Raw genomic sequence first — 26,533 nt, forward strand, 5'->3', positions numbered from 1 at the left:
ATTAAATACATAGCGTATACGTACATTTTTAATTCTTTACAAGTCCAGAGAATGAATTTAAGTTTCAATGGCATGTCGTTTTATACCCCCGGTTGTTTACTTTACACTCAAAGGGGTCAATAAGATTTTTCGCATAAGCCTGCAATTTTACAGAGCCCCATAGCAATATCTGAAAACCATTCTTCCACCCTTTACTGTATTAGTTCCATTTCAATAGATAAACAATCGATTTATAAACTCGAGAAATAAACTTTTCACGCTACCGCTTATGGATACACCAAATTCCCGGGGAAATTTTGGCTCTCTTGCGTTCCTCGTTCGAATTGGGGGGTTATTTTATGTCGTTGGCTGATAAAATGCTATCGGTATTTGCGAAGAACTATCACGGCGTTGAAATTTTTGATTTTCCATATATAAAAGCACGGTTTAGGGTTTCGAGGGTATCGCCGTAAAAAGGCCATTATTTCTAAGGGATTTCTACACCCTGTTCACCCCATCTATCGAAATTCGACGGGAGGCGATATACCCTCACCCGTGCTTAGCCCCTCGCCTCGCGGCATAAACTACCTCTGAAAAAACCGTCGAGGTGTGCACCTTACGTGATTACTACGGGGTGATGTGCACCCCGTGAATCGAAACTGTCATTATTACATTACTCATAATATTGTGGTTTATCTTCATTTATTTCCCAAATAATGTTACGCCTTTTCCAAAATATTATTGTTTACCTTCATTTACTTCCGAAATAATCTACGCAACTTAGCAAAATATCCTTGTTTATTTTTAAAATTGGAGCTTGCTTCAAAGATTTTTTCACCCTGGTATGAGAATTGTAAATGTTTCAGCGGGTGTTTAAAATTTCATAGCTATATTTCCGCAGTGGGTGCTCCCTGATTTCCGTCGCAAATCCTAGTTATTATATTTACCCCCCCCCCACCGAGTAGTTTTTCAAGATTGGGGGCAGAATGCGTTTAGGCGCGTAGCGGTCTAAAGGTAGGTTCCCAATCGACGGAAAACACGACGGAAACCCGGCAGAAAGGGGTACGACCGAAAGATCTTTACGCCGAGCCCAACGGAATTTCTGTCGGGCGTAAGTTGAGTTCTATTTTTTCGGTCGTGTTCGGCGTTACGCCGGTGTCTGAGCCAATGAAATTATCCCACTGACAACGTCATTAATTTCAAGAGAGCACGCACACGCGAGATCGATTGATAGCCGCCATTTTTTGTGGTTGACCAAGGCTTATCGGAAACATACCACCAAGAAAGAAAAATTAAACTAACGGAAGTAAAAAGAGTTAAGATGCTAATAAGGAAGTCATTTCTGAGAAACAGAAAATATCCCTTCTTGTACGATCTAAGCTACAAGGCGGACAAAGATACCAATTAAGACTGTGAAATAGATGTTGTGGAAACAACTCAAATCTGTCACGTGACCCAGAAATATCTACCGCCTAACTGAAAATTCAGTCGTAGTGTGAACGGTCTACTGCCGGACGCCGGTTAAAATTTTTACCGTTGGCTGTGTGATTTCCACCGCTTTTTTTCGGTCGAGTGGCTGTGTGTTTGCTGTGTAACAACAAGATCTCACGAGGTGGAGAAGGGAAGAAAGCAAGTAAGGAAAAGCTTAAAACATTATTTTTATAATTTTCAAAATCTAATGTTCTTGAAATTCAATTAAATTAGGAAGTTTTTATTTATTTATCATATTGTGTCTAATTTGTGAGCAAAGTCAGTTTAATTATTATTTTTGCTTTTAGCTACAACTTCTCTAAAGAACCACCTTAAAACCAAACATGCTGAGCAGTACGCTACATTTACTGCTGCTCCCTCAGCAAGTGGCAGTAACCTTGAGTGTACTGATTGCAAGAAACTGGTAGCGCCTGGTACATCGAAAAAACAACAGTTAATCTAAAGGAAACTACTGAAAGGAAATTGTTGTGGGATATCAATGACCCGAAATCAATAAAATATCATTATTTAATCGGTGAAATGATTGCCATAGATAACGAACCGTTATCGCTTATTAAACGAGTCAGCTTTAAAAGACTTATGGAAAAGGCAGTGCCTCAATACAAAATACCTGGTCGCACTTATATGACCGAGCACGTTATTTCTGATATATATCACAGAATTTACTCATAAATTGAAGCTAGCATTTCGCGATCAACAGCAGTATCAGTGACATCTGATATGTGGACATGTCAACGAAACAACGAGGCTTTCTTGAGTTTCACTGCGCATTGGATATCTCCAGACTTTATTCTTGAACATGGCGTTTTGGCGATGAAGCCGTTTGCTGGCTCGCATACTGGTAACATTATTGCAGTAGAGCTGAATGCTATTGCAGAAAGATGGAATATTCCTCATTCCATTTACTTGTCCATGATAGTGGAGCCAATATGATAAAAGGTGTTAGAGTGGCAGAATATGATTCTGCCAAATGTTTTATTCATTCGCTGCAACGAGCTGTCGAGGAATCGATGAAGTCTCAGTAGTATCAGTGTGCTTAAAAAAATCTTAGTATGAAAGAGCGTGAATTATAAATTCTCCATAGGGATTGTACATACAACATTGACTATAGGTTATATAATTTTTCTGAACAATGAAAAATGGGGATTGTTTGTAATTTCACCGATCTAAGGGTACGGGAGAGGCCGACTAAATATTACGGTTAGAGCATACCTCGGAATCGATGGGGGATTGAAATATGGATGTATTTTACCGGTTCTATAGAAAATCCGGGTATAATTATATATTATCCATACCAGTTGTACAGTCTACATATAGGGTTTATGATTCATAAAATAAAGTATCAAGAATTCAAATTTATAAATGAGAAATTATTATAACTTCTTTCGAAGAGAAAGGTTCAAAGTTCAGCCAAATTTACCATATAAAGCCGATTTTCTAACTGATCATTCTGATTTATCTCAACCGAATCTCTTAATCCTCGTCATTTGAATACAATCTGGATGATGTAAGTATGGAAGTCTAGGTTTTACACATTCCGAATGGACTTTAAGGAGTATAGATCAAGAATTCAAGAACGATGTAAGATGTTACTCTATCTACAAAGACTAAAAATAATGTATAAACTAGAGCGTTAAATATTAAAATTAATTGCTCTGATCCTTAGGTATAAGAAGTCTGTAGTTCTTGATTTTCACTTTCATCAAGGTAGGGAGTCTGGCGTGATGAAAGAATTTGCAGCTTTTAAAGTAGAAAATCCACCTAAAATCGCCTCGCGGACGTTTTCTCCTCCGTACCCTGAAAGTGAATTATCCGAAAGCGCCAAAACGACAAAACAATTGGCTTATTTACAACCTACATAGGACTATGGTTTCACTCCCGAAAATAAACTCAATGCGTGTGTGTCAATGGTCGTTCGAGGGTGTGAACGGGTGTTTTGCAAGGGTGAAGAAAAGTGTTATTTTTTATCCAACATAATTCACCGTGAAGTAACTGATATGAACGGAGTGGGATGTCCCAAACCTAAGGACATTGATTTGGATGGACCGTTCATTTCTTGTTTAGCTAAACATATAAGCGGTTTCAAAAACAAGAAGTTTTTGTGCTTTCTTGTTTTTGTGCTCTTCAAAAATGTATCCTATTCTCCACGTGGTCTTATAAACATCAAAATTATGCAAATTCTTTATTGTTAAATGAGTAAACAGCTAAGTGCTACGGAAATTGGTGACACCAGAAATATTGCCAATGTAAGAATCCATGTCGAACGAGTAATAGGACATGCACGAAATAAATTCCGGATTTTGCAATCAACCATTCCAATAGATTATGTGCAAAGTGCTAAAAATAGAAAACCAACAAAATTGGACAAAATTGTTAGTCTGTTGCGCACTCCTAAATACTTTCGATTCTGTTGTTTCATTTGATTAAACTAACATTCTTACTAGCTATATTTTGTGCTTATACATCTTAAAATACTGATTAATGGAAAAAAATGAAATTTTCAAAATTACTTCTATTTTTTAATTTTACTTTCATTTTTTTTATTTAGGTCTTCCTTTTGGTCTTGAACATGTTTCTTTACATTCGGGGCAGTACCAGTATTTGGTGGTAGGGGCTTTGCGAGTGCCTAGGCATTTAAAATGAAACCACTTCCGTTTACAATTTTCATTGTCACACGTGACCATTTTATCACTTCCCCTTTATCACAGTAACAGTACTTGGCTGTCTCCTACTGGACATTGTTCAGTGTATTGATTGGTATAGTTTGAGTGCCATTGCGAGTAACCTTCATCCATAAATGGGCGACTATTTCTGCCCGGGTTGGAAAGAACACTCGAGTACCCGGGCAGAAATAGCCATCCATAAATGGGCGACTATTTCTGCCCGGGTTGGAAAGAACACTTGTTCACCCGGGCAGAAATAGCCATCTATAAAAGGGAGACTATTTCTGCCCGGGTTGGAAAGAACACTTGTTCACCCGGGCAGAAATAGACGGCCCACTGTGGACCGTCTATTTCTGCCCGGGCTTGAATTAATTTTTGGCTACCCGGGCATAAATAGCCGACTAATGTTTCAGGGCTATTTCTGCCCGGATTTTTAACCCGGGCAAAAATAGCCACTCCACTGTGGGCCGTCTATTTCTGCCCGGGTTTCTAAATTTCTGAAACCCGGGCATATATAGCTGTATATAGGTTAATCCTTATTTATGCCTTTGGGCAGAAATAGTGGTCCTTAGTTAAAGTGCTATTTCTGCCCTGAACCCGGGCAGTTTTAGTCTGCTATAAATGGACGGCTATTTCTGCCCGGGACCCGGGCAGATTTAGTCGACTATAGGCTATTTCTGCCCGGGTCCCGGGCAGAAATAGCAACGGCCAAGATATATACCCCATAGAACTGCTATCTCAATATAGCAAAAGCATGTATGCAGCCTAAACATACAGAGATGGCAATAGGTTTACGACCTGTCAATGAATTTTTCTTGTGCCGCGGGGCGCGGACCCTATAGTCTGGGGTGGTAAGGGGTTTCGTAATTGGGAATGGGGTCCGAACGGTGCCACTGATCTTGAAACTACTCCTATTTTTTATTTTCTTGACGTCATTTTGGAGTCAGCGACGTTTCAAGTTAACGGCGAACACCTGAACTTCTTCTAATTGAGGGGGAAATTTCAAACCATATCTCTTTTCAGTGGAAAAGAATACGGCAAACCGGGAAAGGTCTCGGTTTGGCCTATTCTTTATTCCTTTCAAGAAAAAGGTCTTTGGTACCCTTGCACTGACAGGCACCACCAGCGAGGGTCTATAACAGGGTGGGGTTGGGCCTGGACCGAAATCCACGCCCCAAAAAATATTCCTAAACCAAAATATAAAATCGCGACCATGGTGCCACCTATTATTTCATCACAAAAAAGTGGTTTTTAGTGAATAACTAATTAAGTATTAAAACAAATTTATGGTTTTTGTTGCAAGAAACGAATGTATTTAGGCTAGATTATCTGAAATTTCAAATTTTGAAAATTGGTTCACTGGAATCGAAATTAAACGGGAACTGAGCCTCATTTTATTATAGTTAATAAAGTAATTTTAATTAATTAACTGAAGCAAGTCAAATTCTCAATTTTATATTGGGAACAAGGTAAGGTTTCACTAAAAATTGTCGAGAAAACGGTTTGTCGATAGCTTCTTTACTTTTGAAATAAAATGGGAACCAGTTTTTTCGAGTACAATCGGGAACTTCCACCTTAATTCACAAACATAAGTTGAACGGTTCGAGCGAGTACCGGCAGCTATGGTATCAACGCCATTAGAAAAATCAGACCCAACTCTAATCGCTGACGTTAGTAAGTGCGTCTGTGTGTTGGAGGGCTTAATAAAATAAATAAAACCGTCCGCAGTATGTATGTGAAAGTTTGTTGTTAGCAATAAGTTTTCGTGCGGAAATACGAATTTATTATTACTCGTACTATTACCATTATAACACTGACAACCAATAATGCTACAGATAAGCCTTTTAAATCTTAATAGCCTGCGCTGAATCACGTGGGCTTCCGTGAGACAAACAGTTTGAACCTTTTTCCATCGAAATGGACTATGAGACGGGTGCTATAGACAATCCCCTCTCTCTGCGAGATATGATGAAGGAATTTCAACATCCGTTAAGGAATTTTTGGAGCAGTTATTAAGGAACCAATTATTCTTTAGAAGATCATTCACTGCTTAAATCTTTGGAATTTCCCTGTCAAAATTAATTATTTTTTTTCTTTCATGGGCCTAAAATTTATTATATTATACTTGTTAACTATCAACATTAGGAATTAGCATTATTTAATCCTGTTTCAGTCAAATGACCCAAATCAACTAATTGTTGTTAAATAAATTGTAGTCATAGTTCGATTGTTTGAAAATACATTTTAATCAAATTATAATAGAGTTATGAGCAAACTAGTCAGTTGAAAAATTACATAGAATGAAAAATCATTAATTTTTTTTAAATCGTGTTCAATTGACAAAAAAAAAGAATAATTAACAAAAACTCATTTGCTGTTTCTGACGTTTTCTATATCCCTAAGTTTTTCCTCACAAAAAATTAAGTCCATAAAACTTTCAAAATCATGCTGATTACTGAACTGGGTTACAAGATCAGTGTGTGAATTTTCCTCAGTAGCTTGAGGGCTTGGATGATTTTCATCCATTGTGTTTAAACAATCATCGGGGTTCAAATTAATGCTTGGACTTATATTAAATGTTATACTCTTAATTGGGTCATCTGACACCAGCGATTTGCACAGATTCAACTTTGTGTCAGGAGTATTTAGAGCCTCCGATTGCTCGTTTCCCGTCCTCGGTTTTCGTTCTACCCTAGGATTGTTATACCACGGGGCTTTGTGACCCACTTGATGGCAATTGTAACAAATAATCTCGGGGTAATAGTAAGTTCCTCCCCCCTGTGGTTTGCTAATAGTCTCAACCCTTGGCTTATTACTGCTGCACACGTTCGCCGTATGCCCGTTTTTGCCACACGATTGGCAAGTCGGAACAAACTTGGGGCTTTGAGGATTTAAAACCTTGTTCCCCCCGCTAGTTTCGTTTTTAACTACCGTACCAAATTTGGCTTTTCCTACACATCTTTCTACATTTGAGGCGTCTTCCTACACATCTTTCTACATTTGAGGCGTCTTCCTACACATCTTTCTACATTTGAGGCGTCTTCCTACACATCTTTCTACATTTGAGGCGTCATCAGTAAGTTCGCGCACACTGTCTATAAATTTTAACTTTATATACCCTTGAAGCTCAAATCTCAAATTTCGATAAATTAATCTTATTTGTTCCATCGTATCTAGTGGCTTATTTAACTGGCCAAACAGCTTCAAAATAGCAGTGTGCTCCGCGACTAACTCTTGGGGTTTCTGAACTCTCAACGCAATATATCTTTAACAATATCGTCCCCACCTTCTCTTTCAAATTCCTTTCTCAGTCTAGTCTGGAAATCACTCCAAGTGTTGAACCCGTTTCCTTTATCGAAAGTCTCGCTATAAAACCAATCCGAGGCGGGACCCATGAGCATGCTGGGGACCCACTTTTGAACACTATACGTAGCCACCAGTTGTCTATAGGCCCGGCATCCGTAGGATTACCGTGAAAAAAGGGGGAAGCTACCGGCGATGAGAATGGAACCATAGGGACGTTACCTAAAGGGTTTGATTGAAAAACTTGGGCCGCGACGGAGCTACCAGTCGTGGCCGGGGGTACGCTTATATTCGGCGTAACCATATTTGGAGTGGAATTCGTCATACTGGAAGAAATGACGGGGGTAGCTATTGTAAGGAGTGATGACCGAACTTGACGTCGGATTATTTTGCGCTAGCTAACCAGTAAGCGCTTTAATCGCATTTTGTCAACTAATCTGCTGATTAGCCAGATAATCTAGTTTTATCATCAACTGATTAAAAAGGGCCATACTAACAACACCTTCATTGGCCGCATTCGCAACTTGGCTTACATTTTGCGGCGCTATGTTTGGGGGTGGTAGAGTTTGGTTGCTCCCCTCTTGGGAAATATTCTGAACTCCCACTTGACCCGTAACTACATTCATTGCTATATTTTGAGGTGGTAACGCTTGATTACCGAGGTTTACATTACCTTGACTACTTTAACTAGCAACTCTGCTCGGGGAATTACTCCGCGACGTTTGTGAACTAGCAACTCTGCTCGGGGAATTACTCCGCGACGTTTGTGAACTAGCATACACAGGTGAGGAACCCCCTGTAGGGCTAACAATAGGGGTGTGAGTGCGAGACACTTTATCCCGATTAAGGTACCGCTCACTTCGCGACCGTCTTTGGGCGTGAACTAATTCTGAATCGAACCGAGAGTAAATATTCTGGTTCATATGGCATCACGCTAACCAAATTAACTTTCCATACTATAACTAATACACAATGTTAAAAAAATATAGCGAATTTCACCTCGTAGAAATTGGTACGATCGTCCTTTTATATACCTAACGCTTATATACCTTAAGAGCAATTACGTAACCCATAAAACTAACAATTTGTTAATCTTTCCTCTATGAATTCGACAAAACCTGCAAAATCTTTTAACTAAACATATCCCGGCTGGGCCGCCAATTTGAGATGTCTTTTTCTTCAGGAACTAGCTTTCGTAGCAATGAGTATAAACCTTTAATTTCAGTGTCCTTGAACCTTTACCAAACCGTGGTTCATCGCATCCGGCTAATTCCTGCGCTCAAATAACTTACCTTATTTTATGTCATCCGGGTTCTTTCGCATACCTCTACACTATTAGGGAGGTGCGAATCTACCATTGGTATTAACTAGGGATATGCCTAATTTCAATTAATGATACGGAAGGTTACCATGTAATCTATGACTCCACTATGCACCATTTGCAACACATTGAACTTCAACTTAAACTTACAATCTTACGCATGCATTAACTTAACCTAAAACAACTTAAAACAATAATCAGTGATCCTAAATATTCATTATGTACATTCATTAAATTCCTAAAAATACAACCCTATTACTAACCGCTCCAAAATAATAATAATATAAAACAAAACAAAAACAGTCACTTAACACTTATATACATTTGGTCCGTCTTTCGGAAACCCAGGAATCTTTTGTTTATCGCGTGGCGGTGTCACGAATACGCGTTTTTTTTCGGGCGCGATTATCGCACGGTGGGAGTTGTTTCCTTGGCTGCTTGTATGGTGCAATCCCATTCTTCAGATAGCTTTGGCTTGATTACAGCTCTTCTGTTCCGGGCAGAGGGGGTGCTTCCGTTTTTATCGGACTGAATCCATGGCCTCGCTTGGTAAAGTTCTTATCCCGGAGACAGGACCTCGAGATCTGTCCTCTATCACTTCTGTTCCTCTTCTCTTTTTTCTTCAACTTTTTCCAAGTCTTTTTATCGTCATGAGTTTCGCATACCTTTTGACCAATGAGCATTTAACCCGAGAAGCGCGGGAAAACTCGGTCCAGTAAAAATATTCGAAGCCTTTTACTGTGTTAATTATATTACCTCTGGGGTCATTGTCGGTGCCAGGGCGCCTTGGTGTCGCGACTAAATGTCGCTTCTTTTAAAACGTTCAACAGGGTTGCCTACTGTTTCCTATCTCATAATACAGTATCAATAATCCCTTGACAGTGATAAAGTCTAAGATAGGTAACCTTCGGTGTTTTTGGGGTCAATAGGACAGGGGGACTTTTATTTCTCAAAAGTGTGTGTGCGAAACGATTTCTACTGCTAAACAACTCAGATAACTTAATAAGATAACAGCTCAGAGGGGACGGCCACGATGTGCGCCCAAAGCAATCCCGAGCCCCTCGTTGCCGCCGTGGAGCCAAAAGGATTACCAGCGTTCATCCAGCGTCCAGCGCTAGGTTCCCGCTAACCAACCCTTCAAGTCCCGGGGGACGTAAATTTCATATTAAACTCTAAATCATAAGCCAATATGGCGGTATGCAAGGTTACTGAATTTATTTTAAAGCTATATTGCCCTGGGTCTCGTACATAATGAATGAATGAATGAATAGGATGTTTATTGTGCATATAAAAAACTATACATATAGTTCACGAGAATATACACATTAATTTTCAGGAATACAAGTAAAGGATAAACATATAACTTTAGTCCAGTGGAATAAATAACATTTGTAAGCTAACGAATTTGTTTTATAGAAATGGAAAAAATATCAAAAACTAATGAGTACTTATTATACGTTCTTTGAATGCGGTAGATTGGATTTAAAAATTGACATGGCACATAAAAGGTGACATTATTTCGAAAAGTATGAGGAACTAGATAGTTTAAATTAGCCAATAGGTCGCTAAGCGTTATTTGACTATTTATTTATTTATGCAGAAATTTTATATCTAATAATTCTAATTGGTATTCAATGGACGGAAGGTCCAAGCGAGCTAACAAAAGTGTGTAATCGTAATTCTCATGACGTAAAAAGAAAGTGTGACTGTAAGATATGAATTTACGCTGTACGGCCTCTATACGCTGTCTTAAGTACGAGCTGCAGCCACTCCAAGCCACTGAACCGTAGAGAAGTCTCGATCGCACAAGACTGAGATATAGCATTCGAAAGTGTTTGAAAGATCTGAGCGAGCGACATAGCTTTAACGCCACCCCCAGTGTCCTACGACAACGATTTACTGCGTGCGTTACGTGTGCTCGGAAGAGCAGAGCGCGATCGAAGGTAACACCGAGATCAGTTACGTCCAAACGTGTAGGAATAATTGAATTCCCTATGGTGTAAGAGACACAAATTTCTCTACTAATGCGCCTGGTGAAGGCCACTTGTAATGACTTGGTGGGATTAATCGGTAAATTGTTTTTGTCACACCACAAGGACAGTGCGGTTAAGTCAGCTTGGAGCTTGCGGCAGTCGTCACGTGAGTTGATAATTTTACAGATTTTATGATCATCAGCAAAAGCTATTAATTTCGAGTACTTAATTGAAAATTGCAAATCATATATATACAAATTGAATAATAAAGGGCCAAGAGATGAACCCTGGGGAACACCGCAGTTCACTTGGTAAATATTAGAGCTAAGTACGCCATTACATTTAATCCGGTTGGTTCTCATTTCCAAATAGGAGCGAAACCACCCTAACAGTTGGTCCCCCACACCCAAAATACGCATCTTATCTAGTAAATATGAATGGGAAACCCGATCAAAAGCCTTGGCCAAGTCGAGGTAAACAACATCGACCTGGCCACGACTTTCCACCTCCGGCGCTACGTAGTTCATGAATGTCGCGAGGTTAGTGTCAACACTCCTTCCCGGCACGAAGCCATGTTGACAATCGTATGGGAAGGTGGAAAACCAAGCCTGTAACCTAGCATGCACCAACATGTCAAATAATTTGGCCAGGGTGCATAATAAGGAAATAGGCCGATAATTTTTCACATCACATGCTGCACCCGATTTATAAATGGAGGCTACCACAGCTTGTTTCCAAATGGTAGGGAATGTTTGGGTTTTTAAAGATAAGTTGTAAATATGGGCAATTGAGGACAGTAATAGGTCACCGCAACCCTTAATAATAAAGGCCGGAATCTTATCCGTACCAGTAGATTGCTTATTAGGTAGTTTTAAAATAGCACGGTAGATTTCTTGTTCTGTGAAAAACATGGAGGATAAAGGGCGGTGTTCCGTAGAAGACGAATCGTAATCATAACGGCCACAGGAAGGGCGCTTATCAACTGAAATACGGGAAAAATGGTCCCCGAAGTGAGCTGCGAGTTTCTGAGGATCCGTAACCATTTCTTGGCCAAATTTTAGAGAGATGCGAGGGGAAGCAGCTTTGATGTTCCCGTTCACAAAGCTCCAGAATTTCTTAGGACGTGTCAAGGCATCCTGACAGACGCGTTTGCCCTCCATGTTTTTATCACGCTTTGTGTATTTCCTAACTAACGCTCTTTGTTTTTTATAGTTGATAAAATCTGCCATGAGATTGGTACGTTTATGTTTATTAAAGTAGTATTTCTTTCTTCGTATCGCATAGCGCAAGTCAGAAGAATACCAATTAGGGAATGCAACGGTACCTTTGCCAGCCCTGAGAGGAATGGCAGCTTCCATGGCGCCTTGAATATACAAGGTCAGTAGTTCCGCGCATGAGTTAACATCCCGGGAGTTCAGTAATGCCTGCCAGTCAGAATCGCGTAGCGTAGTATAAAGGAGGTGATAATTCCCTTGCTTGAACTTAAAGGTTGGGTTTGCAACAGGTGGGGGAGGATAATAAGGAATGGGATAATTAATGATAAAGGGAGGGTGATAAGGATCCGGATTAACGTAAGGCTCAGAGAGATGTAAAATGTCTAAAGTGTTAACATTGGCTAAACATAAATCCAAAATATTATCACAAGAATTTTTTAAATCATTAAATTGAACAAGGTTGTAATAAAAGCAGACTTCAAAGATGTGACGAGCCTTTTTTACAGTAAGGGTGGTACAGCCCAAAGAGTCATTAGTAAGCCAGTGAACACCGGGTAAATTGAAGTCCCCAATGAGCAGTATGTTGGTGTCCTGGGCTGGTAAGTCCTGGAGAAGGCGTTGTTTAAACGTACGGTAACGAACGTCAGTGGACGAAGGGGGAAAATAGACGTTGCCTATCAGGAGGGACTCGTCAGAGCGCAGCTTAACTTCCACAAAGACGCACTCAGCGACGCCCTCCAGATCATGGCGCCTTGTACTAACAATAGACTTTTTAATGGCAATTAGAGCGCCACCACCCCGAATGTTTTTGTAATCTAAATCAGGTCTATCAGCGCGATAAACAGTGTACGTATTGGGAAAGTAGTTTGAATTGAAGTGTTCTTGGTTGAACCAAGTTTCTGTTATACATACAATGTCAAAGTCGAGTGAAATAGCGTTGTCCATAAACACGGAAGCCTTTGTCCGTAGTCCGCGCACATTTTGATAAGCTATGGATATCGACTTCATTGTGCAGGAGTTGAGTGTGTAGATGGTGGTGCCGCGTTAATTTCTGCGGACGTCAATTCGGATTCATGGTATAATTCTTTACGTGGTTCACCACGAAACCTGGCAATGATGGCGTTACAAGGCCATGTGTCTGGATCGCTGAGCTTGTCAAATTCCGCTTGGTCACGACACGTGACGTAGAAAGACGAGTGGTTCGCCTTGGGTTCCTTGGGCCGTAGACGGATGCAATATGCGGACTTAATCCCGCAGTCCTCAACTAAAGCCTCAGTCAAATCGGCTGATGTGAAATTCTTGTCTAGGCGACTAACAAAGATAGCCTTTAAAGCTGGTGCTGATGTACGCGCGGCAGAAGCAACCGTTTTAATCCTGGAGTGTGTAACGCCTGAGCCAATTTGAATATCTTGCCTAGGACGCTGTTTAGGCTGTGTGGTGACTAATGACATACCGGAAGACTGTTGCAAGTGATTAGTCGTTGGAGCACCGGATAGCATTCGCGAGAATAGGGTACTATTAGTTGGAGGCTGAGCGTGATCAACATCACGTGTTGTCGGTATCAAAGGCGGAAAAGCCAACGAGTGATGTGGAAGAACGGTAGGGCGAGACGCCCGTTGATGCATTAAGTTAGCTTCGCGTAACTCTCGATTCTCTTTTTCCAAGGCCATAACTTTGGCGTCAAGACCCGCAATAATGGTCTGGTGTTCGTCTAGTTTGCGAAGAATGAGGTCTATGACAGAATCAGGCTCACGTGTGAGACTATCTCGCTTGAGAAGGTTGTGAAAAGCGTCATGAACGTCATCCAAAGTAAGAGTCTCACGATGGTCTGTCAGTGACGAGCAGTCAGCGGCAAAAGTAATGTTACCAGATTTGAAAAAGGAACCAGATGTGCAAGTTGGGCAAGCAGTGGGTGAACCGGTGCAGCATTTGGCATGAGCTCTCCCAGAACAGTCAGGAGTAGGACATCGAATAAGTTTCTGCGAACCCCAAATCTGGCCTTGACAAAGGAGGCACGGATCCTTAGCCGCAGGCATAATGCCGTCAGTAAGTAAAATACCGTCAAATACCAAGAACTCGTAAAATTTAAGATAATTAATCCCCCTGGACATAATCCCCCCGGACAAAATCCCCCTATTTTGGATTTGCCAAGACTTTTTCCCCCCGATTTTAGACGTGTTTGTACAAAATCCCCCCCATAGAAAACGTTCAGGACAAAATCCCCCAAAAGGAAAACTGTTCAACAAAATCCTACCGAAAGGATCATTTTATTGAAAATCCCCCCAGATAATAGGCACTTAGAAGAAAAGGTAAACGGAAGCCCAAATCCAAAGATTACCTTTGATAATAATGCAAAACTATAATTCAAAAGAGTGAAAGGTATTGCAAACAATGTTACTAAACCAAAAGAAGTAAACTACTGATTTTGTTTTAACTTATTTCCAAAATTCAGGTTTCTACCAACGAAATTTGTAAAGTAAAAGTTATCATTTAAAGCACTCATAAGAAGCCAGCCGGTTTTATAGTACCGTTAACCACCGAAACCTAACCTAACCAAACCTAACCTCACCAAACCTAACCAAACCTAACCAAACTAAACCAAACCAAACAAACCTAACCTAACCTATTTTGATTTTTAAAATCATTCAGAAATAATTCCTGGATGTTTCACTATGCAGATAGCTCTTATAACTAGTAGATGAATCGTTTAAAAATCACGAAAAGCGAATTCGGACGGGCGGCGCGAGAAAAAATAGGCTGTTATATATAAGATGAGACGGGGTAGTGCCAGTTAGATCCTGCGGAACATAAAGGGATAACGTAAATTCGAATGTGACATGCAAAAGATAAATATGGGAATCGAAATCTGCAAATTAGTTTTAAATATTCTTTTATTTTCCTGTTTGTTACCATTCTAAGTTTCTGAAGGGTTCGTCTCCAAGCTGGGGATTTCGTTCCGTAAGCGGGGGATTTTGTTCCGTAAGCGGGGGATTTTGTCTCCAGTTTGGGGGGATTTTGTCTTATGGCCATTTGGACGGGGGATTTTGTTCCGGGGGGATTATGGGGGTCACCCATATTGCCCTATATTTATTTTAGTCTAAAGGAATATGGTTATGAATATTTCACGTAATTTCACCTAACTGACCCACTTACCCTAAAATACTCAAGTTGCATAAAAACCACGTTACACGCCGCGTACATCTTAATCATAAGGATGGGAGTAGAAGCCAAAAATATCTCTCTGCGAAAACGTTTCCTCCTATTTGTCAACTGAGAACGCAGTGACAGACACAGTATAATACCTCTCCGTGACGTCATCGTCAATACCGGATCTTACATGCGAGCCCTAAAACTGAACTGCTTTAACTTAAAAACCTTACATGCGAGAAGACCTCTTATCAGTAGGCTTATATATTTTTATACGCTAATCTTGCCTGACCTATTATTTCTTTTTTTACATGGTCGAATTATCTAATAATTTATTTTTTTTAACACGAGTTCTTTCAAAATGAAACCCAGTAAGTCATCGAAAAAGCACCAATTCTTTTATGAACGAATACCCGCGCGCAATAGAACAGATGTATCAAACACGATTTCTTTATTGAACAACTTAACGTGCGTCTTAGAACTAAGAACAATTTCAGTTTTGAACACTTGTTGAACGTTCAGTTTTGAATTTTGTTTTTCGTTCAGTTTTGAACACTCTTTTTGCGTTAAGTTTTGAACACTCTTTTTGCGTTAAGTTTTGAACACTCTTTTTGCGTTAAGTTTTGAATACTCGTTTAGTGTTCTGTTTTGAACACTCGTTTAGTGTTCTGTATCGAACAAAACGCTGTGCTCGTAAGGAAACAGTCCAAAGAACGCCACTTAATGTTTCTCTAACAGTGTAGGAATATGGCTGAATAAAATGTTAACATTGAATTGTCACATTGATTTTGTCATTGAGACACGTATATAGCTATTAAAACCATGCTTCAGTCACACCTAAATTTTTACGCATTGAAATTAGTCTATAAGACGATTCTTAGACCTACCTTTGAATATGGTGATATCTTTTAATCTTTTAGTACTAACTTAAAATGAATACAGATATTGCAAAACCATTGCGCTAGATTAATAACGAAAATGCCAAAGAGATCTTCAGCTAGGGCTGGGAGTATCAAAGATTTTTGGTATCGATACCGGTATCGAGTACTGAATATTGTACTCGATACCGGGTATCGGTATCGGAGAAAAAAATACTCGATACTCAAAGTATCGAGTACTTTTTTTTAAAGCGCCACCTATGATAGATTTTGCGTATTTAATTATAATAAGCTTTGTAATTAGTTTTTATTTCTTGGAAAAGCATTGCTGCAATATTTTAACATTTAATTTAAATTTATTTAATCTAATTTTTAAGATGTGATTTAAGTATAGTTAGCGCTATTCACATAAATTTTCTGAAAGCTAGAATCCTTTTAAGTATAATAAAACACGTCGAAACGCGTCTAAGTTAAATTTCAGATCATTTGTATCAATAGGACGAAGGAACTGGTCAAAAACCATACCTCCTCCTATAGAACTTAATATTAATTTTCGGTTACTCCGAATTTTTTTCAAAAGTCGCGCTTATATATGTAAAATTGTAAATCCAATTCTTTGATCGGGATTCTATAGCACGAGCAGGTTGCGTCGTTTTGTGCGCGATCGAATGGGCTATGGTTGAAGAAGCTACGTCTGACGTCAGTCTACTCTAGGGATGGAGTATAGAGACTAAACTATGTCGACGAGGGAAACATTCACGTGTTAAATTATAAAGCAAATGATTGGCCGCAAGTTTGAAAAAGAAACGTTCCTTCGATTCCAGGGGGAAGAGATAGGGGGATAAAGTACTCGATGCTTCGGATTTTTCGAAAGTACTCGATACCAGTATCGGATCCCAAAAACGGTACTCGATACCGGTATCGAAAGACTGAAGTACTCGATACCAAGTTGGCATCGAGTAGTATCGAACAGCCCTATCTTCAGCCTCATTAGCAAGAAATTAGGCGCAAATCAATAAGCTATATCATATTTATATTAAAAAATGTACTAATTTTGATGTTAAGGTTAGAAATGAGAAGGTACCCCCATACATTGGTGAAAGATTCCCTGCCCAAAATTCTTTTAAAAACACTAGAAGTCATAAAACTGACTTTGTGGAAGAGGAATTTACATCTTAATTTAGAAAAAAGTGTGTCAAATACACCGGAATTAAACAATGGAATGCTTTCCCAACGGTGTTTAAAAAAATTGAACACTATTGGACAATTCAAAACAGAATTGACCTTATTTTAAAACGAGAAAATCCATTGAGAATTTTCGATATGTAACGTTTTATTATTTATTTTTACACCAAGTTCAAGAAATAATTATTTCAGAATTGGACACGAAAAATATTAGTCGGAACGAGGATATTTCCGTAATCTTGAGAAATATCATTTTTAGAATAAAACATGTACGGAAAATTTATTGGAAACGTGTCAAAACTAGATAATATGTTAAACTGGCTTGAATATATTTTATCTTTCATTTACACTTTTTTAGCTTTTAACTTCTGTCTGTTTGGATCAAAGCTTGAACCCATGTTGACACGATTTTATCGAAGTGATTTCTCTAAACATTTGGTGCAATTTTTGAAATTTACGTAGAATCATGAGTTCTCTGTCAAAATTCATAATCAACTAAAAATAAAATTTCACCTTATAGGATTAAAAATTGAACCGCATAAATATTTCCGAAATATTTTCGATCTATAAGAATACTTTAACACTAAAAATCTAATAGTTAGAACGTTTCTTGGCATTTTTTAGCTTAGAAAATGTTTCATTATTTTGAAATATTTTTCAAAACATTAAGAAAAACCCGCGATGAATGAATGTGGTTAAAGTTTGGAACTTTAATTTATACGTTTGTATGTTAAAGTCGCGTATTCGTTTCGCAGTTCTGTTATAGAATTAGTATGTATGAATATATCACAAAGAATTTTACAACAAGCTGTGTGCACAGTAAATATGCGTGGACGTAGCTTTTGTGATTTTGGCCACTTCTCGCCACTCGAAGTAGCAATTCTTAAAAGGGGTCAGGAAAAGGCACCCTTTGGACTGCTTGATTTAGACGTTTTGTTTACATATATATACTTTTAAAAATCCCAGCTTTAACGTTATATTTTGAATGTGCAATTAAAGTTTTTGTATTGAACCTTTTTTCGAATAACGTGCTGGTTGTGGGTGTTAACGAAACATATAGTATACTTATTATAGAGAATTAATAGCAAAATTTTTAAAATATTCTTTGTGCGTAACTGACTATGCTGGAAAATGAGGCTAAGATAGAAGCTCCAAACCAAAGTCCCAAGTGTCCACCAACTGCTCCTAAAACGTCTTGCATCTGTAAAATATTTAAAATTTCGTTGTTAATGTTTTCCTCTTAAGTTCTACGAATAAAGTTTTGGAAATTCCAAAATTTCTTCGAATATTCGTTAAAAGAATTCCATAATTGCTTTCATTACGATATCATGGAAGAAACATTCTATAAATGTACTTTACAAATTATGTCGATTATAGCAATCTATGGCATTTCATACCTATTTTTCACCTATCACACAAGTAATAGTAGGAAAAATAGTATTTTGAGTACGATAATACTACACCATAGAAGCTATAGTCAACAATAACGAAGCCATCCTGTATAGATTGTTAATTCATTTAATTTAAAAGTAAATGTCTCACCGTGTACTTTGGGTGAGTCGAGTATACAACTTGATCAAGTGTCGAAAAATAAATCTTGAACCTCGAATTTTAAAATTTACGTTCAAAAAATAAGCATGAATTGAGTAACGAAAATTTCTTTACCTTCCAAAGTCAGCACTCTTAGGAAAAAAAATTAAATATTACTATGTAAGAAAGTATTTTTATAATTGTTAAACTTAATATAGTAATTTATTTCGTCATTTGACTTTTCACTTCATGCTGAATCGAATAATGAGCACTCACCGATCCATCCTCATCAACAGGTTCGAGATAGGATAGAGAAATTTCATATTTGGCATCGCTTCGGGAAAATGTTCCAATAATGTTTAACTGGTTTATTATTTTCACAAAAGGCAAAGTCAATCGACGTTTGCTCATAAAATAAGGTACTTACACACATGGACCGTTGCAACGACAATCCTCTATTCTTTCGATAATTAACTGACTCGAGCTTTGGAGACAACATACTGAAAATAATTATTTCAAATAAATGTCCAATAAATACATCGATGAGAAATAAGTGTATTTCGCATACCAGTTTTCAAATTAGATATATTACAAGGTGGAAAATTTCTCATTTCTTTGATAATTGGGTCAAAGCAACCGCATCTCTTCAGGTTGACTCTCTGAATGCACGCATTAATGCATTCCTAGGCCCAATCGAAGTTTAGCAGACCAAACGTGAAGGAGAGGTTGAACATTTGTAATCGACAGAAAATTAAGTGCAAGAAAGTTACATTTGAGTTTTGGTATTTTTGAAATTGCTAGAGCTAGCCTATAGCAATTGTGAATTCTGATACAGATATTCTACCGGAAGCTTCCATTAAAAAGCCAAATTGAATATCTACCGCTGAGTTTTGTATATGACCAATAATTAATTGCCCTGTATTGATAAGTTTGTAACCTCCATCTCTAGAAATTACCGTTTATGGAAGTTGGCAATTTTATTCCATATGTTAGGCCAATTTATTACGTTGACCTAAAACCCTAAGTTTTAAAAAATGCAATTAATTTAATCAAGTATACGATGGCTTCGTTGTGTCTTATAAATGAGTCAGGTTCCCTAAACTTAATTTAATAGAGATTCACCGTTTAAAACCATTGGCTGATCCACATTTTACCTGGATATTGTAAACGACGTATAAGCCTACCGTTCGAGTTTGGTCTTTGTAGTCCATACAATCATCAATGTAAGGCGATTTCAAACGGCGAATAGTAGTCTAAAATAAAAAAAAACCAAGTATTAATTTTCACCCTTCCAAATTGTGCCGACAAAGCGAACTTGTTTCAAGGATATGATGGTAGTAGTTTTGTCTCTTAAAAATACATTGTTCTCTTTTTCTAAATCGAGATAAGGATGAGGGGGTCCGACTGAAATTCGCATGCCAAACTCCTTTGTAATGTATTTGGTCAAATGTTATTCAATTCGATGGAGATTGAAATTGATTGTTAGCGCTGTACCAAAACATAATTAAAAAGGTGGTAGTTAAATAATGGCGATTGAACGCCAATAAATATAAAATAGTTAATAAAACCTGAATTAATTCCGACTGAAGGATTATTTTTTTTGTTCGGGATCCATTTCAGAGAGGTTCCTAGCTCTAGACTATTCAGCTCAATAATTGAACTGTAACAATTTCTTATTTAATTGTTCCATAACATTAAGTTTTGATTGTTATATACCTCCAGTTGCAATCGCGAAAAGCGTAAGAACAGGAGTAGAGTTTTATTCATGTTGGCAACTGCCTGATAATAAGTTGAATATTCCCTTTCCTGTTCGCTTAACTCCACCCGGTTAGGATTTTGATCGCAATCAAACACATTAAGAACCTGCATTTTAAGAAGCCTTTTCTCGTATTCTTGTTACAGGATATTACCACATTTTGTTGTTGTTAAGAAGAGCAACGTGTTCGTAACCTAATTTCTACTTAGGTTTTTTTATACTAAAAGTACCCTTTTCAAACATTAAAAACGTTCTATTGAAACTTTTCTTTCTTGCCTGTTTAACGTCAGTAATGTAACTATCTATTAGTCTTAGGAGTAAATAAAACCAAGGATGATGGGGGAGGATGCGAAATCTAAGAGAAATAGGCGCGTTAACTGTGGAACGACTCAGGTTGGGTGGGACGCCAAAAATGGGGGAGGAATAGAAGAATCAGTTGTAATTGGTTCACCTGTAGCCCTTCATGAACAATCACCAATAGACCCAACCAACAAATAAACAAGTTGGCTTGGTCTCGACTCGATTTAAGGGATACGATCACGTGACTAACGAAGTTGATTGTAGTACCATCTGTTGTTGAGCGACGAAAATAAATCTCTTTTTTTCTGATTGGTTTAGTCTGTTAGGCTCACTATGAACCGCGGAACAAGCCAAGGCTTAGCTTACGAACTGGGTCTGGGTAACGACTAACGAAAGAGGAACGGCTGTAACTGGATTTCCTTTTTTGTGATAAACTGATAAGTAATTTTAAAAATGAGTTTACAAGGAGGATCTGTTTGTTGCGTAAATAATTGCAAAAGCTTTACGAGGACTCATCGTGACTTGATAAACAAGAAAATCAGCTTTCATACTTTCCCCAAAGACTGCTCTTCGTAATGAATGGATAGCCCGAATACAGTTAAGTTATAACGGTAGTGAACTTAAGACTTTTCACATTATGAAATACACTGTCTCAAATTCTTCGCATTCAAATTTAGAAAAAATTTGGTTCATTTGCTGCTATCTTTTAAATTTCATTAATGAGCCTCTACTAGAGAGGAAGAGTTCAGATGATATTAGAGAAGAAAATTAAATTGCAAAATGTGCTAAATCGATTTTTTTTATTCTTTTAAGAAAATATATGAACATTTCTAACAATTTTAAAGCATGTTATTAAAATGAACTTATCACATTATATTTAAAAATATTTGGCATTCCATTCGTAAAGTTATCACACCAAAACTGGTTTAAACATAAATATTTTAGGAACTATGTAGTATCACTAGCCATGAAATGACTAAAGTAAAATTCATCTAATTTAGGCATCATGGTTTTAAAAAACATATCACTGTCAAAATTTATCCGTTCACAGAATATATTTTCACCCGCATCAACTAGAAAGTCGCACCATGGTAATCCAGCTACTCCTAACTGGCCTTGGACCTGGTAGTAGTAATTATGTGTACGGTTTAAATGAATGTTTCCGGAAGCATCTTTTTTCAAACATCTTAAGTTTCAGATCTTTTTTAGTAATTGCTTCATCAATTGTTAGATGTAACTCCTTTACTTTTGCAAGTGTTTTTAATTTCTAAAAGACCATAATCTTGAGATGCTCCTTTTACTGGAAAGCCAGGATTAATCACTAATCCCACTTTAAACGCATGCACCTTGTTCAATTTGACTAGTGAGCAACATTTTTGTAATGCAGCAGCTTCATTTTCAAGCCCCTCTCTGACATACTTCATCCTGCTGATGTCTACAGCGCCTTTCAAACTTTGTATAAATTTTGACGTGACTTTAGCCCGTCTTTTCCCAATTTGTCCAAATTTAGATGCAGTCAACCTTCCTTGTCTCTCTGTTCTCCAGAGTTGTGACGCAGCTTGTTCTCTTGTATTTTGTTCTATTAATTTGGCTTCCTCCATTGTAACTTTCAATGCATCTGGAAATTCAATTTCATTATTGATCACAATGTCTTGGGTGGGTAACGGAATGCGTTGAAATTTTTCTATTGTTGACTCTTTCATGGAAATATCATTACTCTTGTTAAAACAAATAGGTTTCAATTCTAAAGCCGAGTAGTTCTCTTCCTGTAAAATTTGTTGCCACATTTTACGTTTTCCTACAGCTTTTAGGTCTTCACAAAAGTGCTGAATTTCGGTACATTCTACCGAAGATGGTGATTCTTTAGGTAAAGAAAAATAATTTCCAAGGCAAATTTTTCTTGGTTTCTTATTGCTATCCTTCGTTCCCGGAGTAAATTTAACAAAATCTAAAGTACTAAATTTTGATGTGGTTAAATTTCTTTTCACATTCAATTTTCCCCATTTTTGGGCTACTTCCGTTGGAGAAATATCATTCGGTATAAATTTTAAACCTTCTAAAACACAGTCCTGGATGAACCATAAAGTAGCTGCAACATGACAGCAAACTCCTATTCTCCCAGATTTGCATTCACATGATCCACTTTTCACATCCCCTTTAGTTGAATCCAAGACAACATGAACATTGTAAATCTTCTGTACTTTGTACGAAGCTTGAACTTTTGATTTTACGTGCGTAAAACTATTTGATTTGTCGCGAGAAAATAAAACGTTTGTATTTCTCTTTGCTTCAAACATTCTGTAGCCTTTAATTTTATGTTTCTGACTTTTTGTAGAACCATGGTGATTGTGAATAACACTATCGTTGAAGTTGATTGGAACGCTTTTCAACTGCTTTGTCCAGTTGCCCTTTGGTAACGAAAGAGACTTCTTGTTTGCCGAAATGGCTTTAAGAGGTGATCTGCAAGGAATTGCATAAACAAAAAGTTTGAAATTTTCCGAAGCCTTTGCTGTCTAGTTATGAATAGTCAGAATAAAATACTACAAACCTTTCTTTCTCTTCTGTAGGAACATCCATTTTCAACTACTTTGTTTATGAAGTAACCTAGAGTGATATTATTATAGTTTTACGTTTCAGAAACTAGAAACTAATTAGAAATTAAGTTTACTCACCATAATTGTCGTTCACTTTTGACAAAACTAGAGACAAGACGACCATGAACGAAATTTCGTTCATGCAGACGACAGAGTTTGACTCTTGGGGTTAAGTAGGTTCTGCGCATGGCAAAATCAAGCCAATCAGGCTATCCCTTTCTCGCCTCAAAACCCGAGAACGAGACATGAGCCGTTATAAAAATTCAAAGGATTCGTTGGTTGGGTCTATGCGTCCGACTATTCCTCCCCTCTTTTTGGCGTCCCACCCAATTGAGCCGTTGCACAGTTAACGCTAGGAGGATATAGGGGTGATGGAGTCTTCCACCGCTCGTTCATAGAGCTCAGGTTTCGGCCTCTCCGATGGGAGATTCGTGCACGCGCACCTAGTTACATTGGTTACGCGCATCACGTGACAACGCAAATCCAATTCAAAATATAGCGGGTTTTTCATGCTACCTTTGGCCTTACATGCAACGCTGCCTATATTACGTGTTCACAGCACATGTTGTTATTTTTCCAATTAAAGTGATAAAGTTAATTCGATTGTTGTATTTTTACGTTTTAATCCGTAAGGGTTCGATTGAAATTCTGTTTTATTATTTAGGTTTATCACGACTGTTTAGGAAATCTGTTCGATATAATTAACCGCTAGTAAATTAAAGACACTCATGTTTTAGATAGTAAAAGTTTAATAATAGTTAAGATGATAAAATTGGTACATGTTACTCGTTGGAGTTCTGGTAAGGTTCTGATATTTATGCGTTTGAAAAAGGGAGGGGCGAAGCGAGAAGAGAGATTTTTGAACTGTTAAAGCTAGGGGATTAGCCTCAGTATAGAGGTAGAAATTTTCTGGGTGGCCTAACTCATGGGTTTGTCTTGTTGAAAGAAGTACCTTTTCTTTGAAATCTCTTCTCGCTCGTTTAAGGGGTCGTTCATAAAATCGAAATTACGAAGGATGCATGCATAAAATAAATATACTACTTCAATTTATAACATACTCCCGCCTAATGTGGGTTAATGAAAACAAAAATGAATTAATCTAACATTATACAAATAAATCGAAGTATCTAATTCAAATCCAATTCTAAAGGGTGTAAAAGTTGTACAGGGCGTTTTAAATCAGTTTTTGGAGTCTTGACTAAGCAGGATCTGATAAGTCCATCTCGTCCCTTGTACACTTCCTTTATTCGTCCCATAGTCCAAAGATGACGTGGTTTTCGGTTTTCGCTGACCAGACCGACATCTCCAGGTTTCAGTTCTGATGGTGGTTTTCCATCAACTGGTTTCTGGTGAGCCGAGCGAAGTTCTAAGAGATATTCGCTGCGCCATCGTTGCCAGAAACGGTTCAGCAGGGTTTCTCGATACATCCACCGTTTGTTTAATTCGATTCGTTTACAGGACGCTTTCGCTCCCGCCATTGTATTAGGAGGCAATGAATTAATTCGATTTCCAATAAGGAAATGTGAAGGTGTCAATGAAGAAGGCTCTCCCGCATCACTTGTAATGTAAGTGATTGGGCGTGAATTTATGGCAGCCTCAACTTCGATGATTACTGTCTCTAACTCTTCGTAGTTAAGTTGGGCTGTTCCTAACGATTTTTTGAGACAACTTTTGACTGTTCCCACTTGTCTCTCGAAAAAACCTCCTCGCCAAGGAGCTCGCTCGATGTTAAATTTCCAAGTGATTTGGTGTGTACTGAAATAGTCCTTCAGTTTTTCAGTCCAAATCTTCTTCCATAAATTCTCTAATTCGGTGGAAGTTTTCTTAAATGTCTTCGCGTTATCTGAGAAGATGATGCTGCAAAGACCTCTTCTTGCTATAAATCTCTTCAGACTAAGGATGATTTTAGCGGCGCTTAGATATGTGAACAGTTCGAGGTGGATGGCGCGTGTTACGGCACAGGTGAACAGCGCAACGTATACCTTCTGGTTGTTTGAGTTGCCGGTTTCGCCTTTGACGATCAAAGGACCCATAAAATCCACACCAGTCACCTGGAAGCTCGCTGATTCCACTATTTTTTCTCGTGGTAATGGAGCCATTACTTGATTGGCTGGCATTGTCTTGAGTTTTCGACAGATCAAACATTTTGATATTAAAGATTTTACTAGTTTTCTTCCTTTTGAAATCCAATATTTCTCTCTTAGTTTCGTTAAAGTAGAAGCGACACCGAGGTGAAATACCTTTTCGTGACAATGATAAACCTGTAGTTTGCTGAAATGGTGGGTTTCTGGTAGTATAATAGGATGCTGTTTAGAGTAACTAAATTCCGATTCTTGTAGTCTTCCACCGACTCGCAGTAAGTTATCTTGATCGAGAAATGGAGATAAATTTTTGATTTTAAAATCTTCTTCTAGTGGTGAGTTTTATTCTATGGCTGCTATTTCCTCGCTATAAATAGAGTTTTGAGCAGCTCTGACCCAATATATTTCCGCTTTCTTGATCTCTTCAGCTGTTAATGGTCCATGAACTTTACTACTGTTGTGTCGTCCGTTACTTATCCATCTCATGACCCATGCCGTTACTCGTACAGGATACATAAGAGAACTATATTTAGTTAGATCCATTATCGGTTCCTTTTGGGTTCGTACTTAAAGAGTGTTCTGTAAAGTGCGGTGTGGTCTAAGCTCCTCTTCTACTTCGCTTAGCGCTTGTTTCCTAGTTGTTGGCTTAGAGTTTTTAGGCCAATCTCTTTCCGGTTTTTTGAGGAATGCCGGACCTGTCCACCATTTTTCGTTGTCAATCAGTTGTGACATTCTGATACCTCTTGTAAGAAGGTCGGCAGGGTTTTCTTTACCACGAATGAAGGACCATGCTTGGGGATCGCTTAATGTGTGTATTTCTCCAAGTCGATTTGCTATGAATGGTTTCCAGTCAGTGGCTGGGCCTTTAATCCAGTGGTAAGTTGCCATTGAGTCTGTCCCGAAGTGGTAAGATGGCTCTTCATACGCGAAGTACTTTGCAAGTTTCTTGGTAAGTCTGGCTCCTACTAGAGCTCCTAGTAGTTCCAAACGAGGGATGGTCAAGGACTTCATGGGTGTAACTCTGGTCTTGGATGCGACTAAACTGACGTCGATGGATTCTTCAGATTCGATTCTTACGTATACTACTGCTCCATATGCTTGTTCACTGGCGTCGCAAA

At 38.3% G+C, this 26,533-nt stretch overlaps 3 protein-coding genes across 3 annotated transcripts; all 3 read right to left on the reverse strand.

Moving 5' to 3' along the window:
• Window positions 1-10,345: 10,345 nt before the first annotated feature.
• Window positions 10,346-12,952, reverse strand: LOC149630085 (uncharacterized). The gene has a single exon (XM_089851278.1). The coding sequence runs from the start codon at window positions 12,950-12,952 to the stop codon at window positions 10,346-10,348; it is 2,607 nt and encodes an 868-aa protein (XP_089707404.1).
• Window positions 12,953-24,461: 11,509 nt separating this feature from the next.
• On the reverse strand, window positions 24,462-25,451 carry LOC149630086 (uncharacterized). The gene has a single exon (XM_089851279.1). The coding sequence runs from the start codon at window positions 25,449-25,451 to the stop codon at window positions 24,462-24,464; it is 990 nt and encodes a 329-aa protein (XP_089707405.1).
• Window positions 25,452-25,982: 531 nt separating this feature from the next.
• LOC149630087 (uncharacterized) lies at window positions 25,983-26,426 on the reverse strand. Its single transcript, XM_089851280.1, has one exon. It carries the CDS (start codon window positions 26,424-26,426, stop codon window positions 25,983-25,985), a length of 444 nt encoding a protein of 147 aa, XP_089707406.1.
• Between the last annotated feature and the right edge of the window lie 107 nt (window positions 26,427-26,533).

This window comes from Phalangium opilio, unplaced genomic scaffold, assembly GCF_054372755.1.
Source record: "Phalangium opilio isolate 3A_F unplaced genomic scaffold, DU_Popi_V2 ptg000103l_1, whole genome shotgun sequence".
In the NCBI taxonomy this organism is placed as follows: Eukaryota; Metazoa; Arthropoda; class Arachnida; order Opiliones; family Phalangiidae; genus Phalangium; species Phalangium opilio.